The sequence below is a fragment of the Setaria italica genome, chromosome IV (assembly GCF_000263155.2).
Source record: "Setaria italica strain Yugu1 chromosome IV, Setaria_italica_v2.0, whole genome shotgun sequence".
Classification (NCBI taxonomy): Eukaryota; Viridiplantae; Streptophyta; class Magnoliopsida; order Poales; family Poaceae; genus Setaria; species Setaria italica.
The window spans coordinates 37,845,332-37,853,217 of record NC_028453.1 but is presented as its reverse complement, the minus strand read 5'-3'; the positions used below and the strand labels follow the sequence as shown (position 1 = coordinate 37,853,217).

Here is a 7,886-nt window from a genome sequence, read left to right as displayed (position 1 = left end):
GAGACGAATCTATTAAGCCTAATTAGTCATGATTTGACATGTGGTGCTACAGTAACCATTCACTAATGATGGATTAATTAGGCTTAATAGATTCGTCTCGCGATTTAGCCTGGGGTTGTGCAATTAGTTTTGTAATTAGACTATTTAATACTCCTAATTAGTGTCCAAACATCCGATGTGACAGGTGCTAAAATTTAGCACCTGCTATCCAAACACCCCCTTACTTTATGTTGGATCGCATGATGCCATGATGGTTCATGTTTGCCGATAGATTGTTGGTTCGATTTATCTAGGTGGTAGTATGCAGAGGAGTACAGCTCGATTGCTGTTTAATCTTGGTAGCTTTACCTAGACCATTGACTTTTTTATAATAGCCGAAACGTTGATTGTTGTGGAATTAATCAATTCTGTTGATCTAGATGTGCAATTAGTTATTTCATTATTGATAGTATGGCTCATTTAGATGTTGCTGCACAATTTCTTAATTGGTTCCTCACTATCTAGCTCAGAATAAACTGTGTTACTGCTTATCTGTCTCTGTTTCTGATGGATTGTTGTATCAAGTAAGGCCACATCACGTGTTGTCAAAGTTTTACATGGCAGTTAATTTTAAAATGCTATTATTCAGATTCTCACCATTATTGATTGGCTTCAAGTTTAGTTTTGTATTCTGTTGAACATAGAATGCAGAGCTGTTAATATGTACTTAATGAGATGTTCATTGATGAGTTCAGAATTGGCTGGTTCCAATACTGCAGTGTCCTGTGTCCTATAATGTTTGTTAGCAAGGTTTTTGTCAAATTTAGTTAGCCTACTCTGCCTTGAGATGTTCATTTTCTTTTCAAGAGTTGATCAGTTTCAGTATCGCATTATTCTGTGTCTTGTATGGCTGCATGTTTAAGGTGGTTTAACTCTTGTTTCTGTCCCTTAATGTTTGCAGATGCAGATCTTTGTGAAGACCCTCACTGGCAAGACCATCACGCTTGAGGTTGAGTCCTCTGACACGATCGACAACGTGAAGGCCAAGATCCAGGACAAGGAGGGCATCCCCCCGGACCAGCAGCGTCTCATCTTTGCCGGCAAGCAGCTTGAGGATGGGCCGGACCCTTGCCGACTACAATATCCAGAAGGAGTCCACCCTTCACCTGGTGCTGAGGCTCAGGGGTGGTATGCAGATATTTGTGAAGACCCTCACCGGCAAGACCATCACTCTGGAGGTTGAGTCGTCTGACACCATTGACAACGTGAAGGCCAAGATCCAGGACAAGGAGGGCATTCCTCCGGACCAGCAGCGTCTCATCTTCGCTGGCAAGCAGCTTGAGGATGGCCGTACCCTTGCTGACTACAACATACAGAAGGAGTCCACTCTCCACCTGGTGCTCCGCCTGCGTGGTGGTATGCAGATCTTTGTCAAGACTCTTACTGGCAAGACCATCACCTTGGAGGTGGAGTCTTCTGACACCATCGACAACGTGAAGGCCAAGATCCAGGACAAGGAGGGCATTCCCCCGGACCAGCAGCGTCTCATCTTCGCTGGCAAGCAGCTTGAGGATGGCCGTACCCTTGCCGACTACAATATCCAAAAGGAGTCGACCCTTCACCTTGTGCTCCGCCTGCGTGGTGGTATGCAGATCTTTGTCAAGACTCTTACTGGCAAGACCATCACCTTGGAGGTGGAGTCTTCTGACACCATCGACAACGTGAAGGCCAAGATCCAGGACAAGGAGGGCATCCCCCCGGACCAGCAGCGTCTCATCTTTGCCGGCAAGCAGCTTGAGGATGGCCGCACCCTGGCTGACTACAACATACAGAAGGAGTCCACTCTCCACCTGGTGCTCCGCCTGCGTGGTGGTATGCAGATCTTTGTCAAGACCCTTACTGGCAAGACCATCACCTTGGAGGTGGAGTCTTCTGACACCATCGACAATGTGAAGGCCAAGATCCAGGACAAGGAGGGCATTCCCCCGGACCAGCAGCGTCTCATCTTCGCTGGCAAGCAGCTTGAGGATGGCCGTACCCTTGCCGACTACAATATCCAAAAGGAGTCGACCCTTCACCTTGTGCTCCGCCTGCGTGGTGGTATGCAGATCTTTGTCAAGACTCTTACTGGCAAGACCATCACCTTGGAGGTGGAGTCTTCTGACACCATCGACAACGTGAAGGCGAAGATCCAGGATAAGGAGGGCATCCCCCCAGACCAGCAGCGTCTCATCTTCGCCGGCAAGCAGCTGGAGGATGGCCGCACCTTGGCGGATTACAACATACAGAAGGAGTCCACCCTCCACCTGGTGCTCCGTCTCCGTGGTGGCCAGTAAGTCTTGGGGCTGTCGAGCTGCTGTCATTCCTGGGTTCACAAGTCTGGTGCCTGCCTTGTCTCTCCAATGGAGATTGTCTGCGTGTCCTGTTGTTGTGTCATGGTCGAGTCGTGCCCGTCTGATGTGCGTCTTATGTCGTCTGGTGGTGTTTTGTGAACACTTGCTGCTGTGCAGCAGTTTGGTTGAACTATGTGATGAATAAGTGAACCCTGAAATTGCTGTGTCTATCTGTCTGTTAATGGTTTCTGCCGTTCTGGATGTTTCGTTGCTATTATACGGTTTATTCATGTTTATGAAGTGGAAGCACTAAACTTTTCCTGGTGCGTTGCTTCAACAGTTCTGTATATGTTGTGATGATGATAGTCGGTATTGCAATTATGCTGCTTCCTCAATCGCAGTTTCATTTATGTCATTTTTCAGTTCATGCTGGTGCTCTGGTTTTAGGTTCATCATATATTTCATATTGATGTAATGTTTATAGGATATATCATTTCAGATTTCCCAGGTGTCATTTGTGCTGATTGATAGCCACCTATGGAGTGATTGCAAATATCGTTATCCCTAAATCTTACGCTTTCTGCAGTTGTATAATTTCAGTACCTTTTGATCGTTACTATCTCGACTGTTTGGACGAGAGTTTCTTAAACATGTACTCTTCCACATCGGTTTGTTTTTTTTATAAATATTATTATGCATATGGACACTATGTCTAGATGCATAATAACCTACAATTTGGAACCCAGATTGGTCGCAGCTATGGTGCCCAAAATGCTATGCGCTTCAAATTCTGTAGCCAATTTGCAGAGGTAGCAGCACGTTTTCATATTATACAGTACTGCATCAAAATGAAACTGGACTGAAGCTCAGGAAATCGCAGAACCACTGGAGCTGACAAACATATGTCTGCTGTCTGCACAGCCATGGCAGAAGATCCCCTAACCTGAAGCTGGTGCCAAAGTTGTTGACAGAAATTCCAAACTCTCTTATATACACATTATCAGTAAGAGATGGAGATTGCGGTTTGCCAAAAATTCCAATTTTCTTTGCTTTCTGTGGCAACTGCATGCGTGCTCAGAAAACTGCATCCATTCTTCTCTGAGACAACACCACTATATTATGCAATCGTTCCATCATTGTCACTTGTCAGGCAGGCATGCCCTGAATAGTGAATACTAGCCAAAACGCAGAACTCCTGAAATCCTGAATTCTTTACAGATCGAACACCAAAACCCCCTTTTTGTTTGTTATAAACCCCCATGATACAGAACAAAAAACGATTGCATGCTGATTGCTATGAAGTAATGCAACTCTGAAACCTCAATGCAGGAGTGCAAGACTGCAGATGAAAAAAACCCCTAAATCCTTTTTGCCCCCATGGTCTGATCGCATCCCGTCAAGCGCCGCCGGTCCGCAGCCCAGACTGCAGGCGCAGAGACCTCCCCGCTTCTTGGGGATGACGAGAAGGCGACTGAGCTGCGGGTCAGGCCGCCATTGCTGCCGGTGCGATCTCATCAACTGCGCGGCTGCTCGCTCCGCTCGGATGAGTCAGTGACGCCGAATCGAATCACATACGATCCTTGCTGCTGCTGCACTAGAGCGCTGCCCTAAATGAACGGCGCTTCCAGGAGCCAGCAGGGACGAGGGCGAGAAGGACGGCGTCGCGGCGAACGGGCGGGCGGTGGAGCCGACGAGAGATGGGAAGAGAGCCGGTGGCCCAAACCAGGGTTCTTTCTGAAAATAATTGGATCTCAATTAATAATCGCGATACAAACCAGGGGGTTTTGTGAAACAATATTGGATCGCGATCAACAGTCGCGATCCAAATTAGGGGGGTTTATGTAAATTACTAATCCAAAATGAGGGGGCTCTTTGCAAGATTCTGGATCGATTTCGGGCGGGCGCCATGGCGGCCGGCGAGCTCCCCTATCTCCGTCGCCGTACCTCCCGCGCCAGCCTCCGTCAAATTCACGCGGACTAGATCTGCTTCCGGCCCCGCGCACGCCTCCGCCGCCGCTCGCGGGGCCATGCAGCGGCGGCGCACCGAGATGGCGCGAAGGGCATAGTCAACCAGGATCGTACAGTCACAGCCGGCAGCCGTAAGCTCCTGCCGTGGAGCAGGGCGAGACGAGGAGGATTCGAGGACGCTCGACGCGCTCGGCGGCGGTAGGGATCAGGACGCTCGTTAGTGGCGTCGCCGGCGGTTGCCAAGCGCCCGATGCCAAGCTATTTGTGCAGTTGTGCTGACTGATAGGCGCCTACGGATTTTTCCCCTTTTGATCGTTACTATCTCAGATTATATGGAAGAGAGTAGATTGGTTGCAGCTATGAATCCATTCCAGCTATGGTTCCCAAAATGATATGTGCTCCAAATTCTGTGACCAATTTGCAGATGTAGAGTCCACTGCATCAAAATCAAAGTGGTGGCGCAATAGTACGTTACTGCAACCACTACACTACTACTACTGATGCTCAGGAAATTGCAGCGTTAACAGGCCGGAAAATTCCAAATTGGTAAGCAATGGTGCATTTCTCGAGGGATGATCAGAACCACTGGACCTGACAAACTTGTTGACAGAATGTCAAAACCCTCTGATATGCGCATTATCAGTGAGAGATGGGGATTGTGGTTTGCCAAAAAATTCCAATTTCTTTGCATTTGGTGGCATAGAACGTACAACTGCATGGCTACGCAGTCAACTGCATACATTCGTCTCTGAGACAACACCACTGTATCATAAGTACCATCGTTCCATCACTGTCAGGCAGGCATGCCCTGAAGGCCTGAATACTAGCCAAAACGAAACTCAAGGACATAACTCCAGAAATTCCAATGCTGGATTGCAGATCGAACACCAAAAAAAACCTTTTTATTGTTATTAATTATCATAAACACCCATGATACAGAACACAATACGACTGTATGCTGATTACTTTGAAGCAATGCAACTCTGAAATCTCAATGCAAAGATTGAAGATGAAAAAACCCCTAAACCCTTTGCTAAACCCCACGATCTGATCTGATCGTATCCTGTCAGGCGCCGCCGGTGACGGTGCCGTTGAAGATCTCGATGGTGTCGCCGTTCTTGACCTCGTGCCACCGCAGGGTGCGGTCCTCGTCCATGACGTTCTGCTTGTACACGAAGAAGTAGCCGCCGCCGCCGCCGCCGCCGCTGCCGTCGTGCACGGGGAGGTGCAGCCTCTCCACCTCCTTGCGCAGGTCGCGGACCACGTCCATAGCGCCCACCTCCAGCGCCACCGCCCTCGCGCCGAACATCACCTTCACCGCGATCCTCTGCTGGTTCCTGGCCCCGACCCCGTTGCCGCCGCCCGCCGCCGCCGCCGCCGCATCCGAGGTGGGCGGCTGGCGCACGACGACGCACAGCTCCATCACACCGTCCGCCGGAGGGTCGTAGTCCGCCAGCGCCCTGCCGTCGTCCATCTCCGCCTTGCCGACGAAAAGTGCCGACCTCGCCGCGGGCAGCGCGCCCTCCGTGCGGTCCTGGAGGAGTTCCTTGACGCGCGCCACGGTGTCGGCCGCGCGGACGTCGAGCGCGACGGTGCGGCCGATCGCGGGGGCCGAGACGGCGACGCGGACGACGTCGGCCGCGGGGTTGGCGGAGGCGGGGGAGGGGGAGGAGGTGGGCGCGTCGTCGTCGTCGGGGAGGAGGAGGAGGAGGCGGGATCCCTGGAGGACGCCGTAGTGCGCGGCGTCGCGCGCGTCGTCGTCGAGCTCCCGGCCGCCGAGGAAGAGGCGCTGGGAGGCCGCGGGGACGCCCTCGCGCGCGCGCACCGCCTCCTTCACCTCCCGCACCGTCGCGAAGTACCACACCTCGAGGGTGAACTCCCGGCCCCGCGGCGTCGCGAACGTCACGTCCATTTCCTCCCAGCACCGCGGCGGCGGCGGTGCCTTCCGCCGATCGTGGCGTCTCGTGTCGTGGCGGTCCCCACGGGGCGGCGGGGGCGCGCGCGCAGCCGCAATGCGGGAGAGGGTTGGGGGGGTCTTGACGGCCGCCCCCGAGCGAGGCAGCGAGGGATGGGGTGGCGGTGAGCTGTGCGCGCGGACGAGATCGCGGCGGCGGCGGTGGGCGAGGGCGCACGAGCGAAACGGTCGCGACGGGCGGGGCGCCCGCCGATCCAGCGGGGCGCCAGGCGTGGCCGCGTGGCGGTCAGCGCGCGCGCGCGGCTGGAGACTTACTGGATCGCAGGCAAAATCTCTCTGTTTCGGCGACGTCGAACAAACCGCTGCACACCGGTGGGCCGCCCAGCTGAGCTCTTCCTTGGGCCGTGCAGTCGAGTTTTGGTCGCTATTGGGCTGGGTCCATTTAAAACGGTGTCGAAGGCTGAGCCCAGTACCTTTTAGTTTGCGTGGCCGTGTAAAGTCAAGCGTGACTGGTGCCGACGCGCCGGCGCGGCGTCCGTCCATCGCCGCCGGCACACGATCTCATCTCAGCACCCGGTGCGTGCGCTCGTGTTGCCTCTCATCTTCACTCGACCGAGGATCTGAAGCTCTACCCTGTTACAGAGTGTAAATTCAACGATTGAATGGATATCTTGTCCACGAGTACACGTGGAATTTACATTTCCCCGCAACATCGCAGAGACAGTTGTTCCTGCACAGAAAATCCCACAGACACGTGCGCAATTGCAGCACTTGCAATGGCCGATGGCCGATGCATATTCCTGTAGCGAAGGTGCACACATGACCACGAGTGGCCGGACAATCTCGTCGGTTGCAGACCTGAAGTACGTAGCCGAGGCCGGCCGCCGGCGCCTTGCCCATGCGTACGCCCGCCTTGAATGCGCGCCAACCCGGAAGCGAACCACACGCCTGCCTCCGGCGACTTTCTTGCAGCATCTTTCCTCTCCAATGCCATGTTTGCATCCAACAGCCAGCTGCCTCCTGCCCGCTGCCCTGCGCGCACGCACGGCATGCACGGTGGCTCCACGACAGCGACGGCGGCGACGGACAGCGACGCCGCAACCGACTGATCGGCGAAGCGTGTCTCAAAAAAACCTCAGGCTGCCCCGGCCCTGCCCGCCATCAGCGCATGCATCGTCACTGTCGTCTACTGCTCAGACGTACGCCACACCTCGCAGCAAAACTAAACAGTGCTAGCAGAGTAGCAGTTCATGGGCGTCGTCACATGTGTAACCAATCCACCACTTACCCCCCATGTGATGACAAAGATTATAACAATGTGTGTGACGGCAGCTACTGTAGCGACGCTATCAGCGAAGGAATCATCTTCAGGAAGGGATGGTGGATCGGGGGGCGACAATGGCTAGAGCTGCATGTGCTAGAGTTCAAGAACACCCATCCATCATCGTCTAACGGCTGGCAAGCACTGCAAAGGCTTGGCTTGGCTTGGCTGTCATCATCAGCCACTTTGAATGGAATTATCGCTTGCTTTTTATCCGTTTTTGTTCGCTTCTTCATTTCAGTTTCTCGGTGAAGCTAGTTGTTACAGATGGAGAGTAGAAAATCTCTTCACCAATCGCTTTACCTTCACAAAGAATCACTGAACTCGTAAACCCAGGAAAAGCAAAGAGGATCTCTGAATCAATTGGGAG

The 7,886-nt window shown here is 53.0% G+C and overlaps 2 protein-coding genes across 2 annotated transcripts; one reads left to right on the top strand and one right to left on the bottom strand.

Annotated features, from left to right (window-relative positions):
* The first annotated feature begins 246 nt into the window (after positions 1-246).
* On the top strand, positions 247-2,586 carry LOC101775950 (polyubiquitin-like). Its single transcript, XM_012845363.3, is given in 2 exon segments — positions 247-1,096; positions 1,098-2,586. Coding segments are annotated over 2 exon segments (1,374 nt in total). The 5' UTR covers positions 247-940; the 3' UTR covers positions 2,316-2,586.
* Positions 2,587-5,213: 2,627 nt separating this feature from the next.
* LOC105914303 (polyubiquitin) lies at positions 5,214-6,192 on the bottom strand. The gene has a single exon (XM_012845475.1). It carries the CDS (start codon positions 6,190-6,192, stop codon positions 5,347-5,349), a length of 846 nt encoding a protein of 281 aa, XP_012700929.1. The 3' UTR covers positions 5,214-5,346.
* Positions 6,193-7,886: the final 1,694 nt, after the last annotated feature.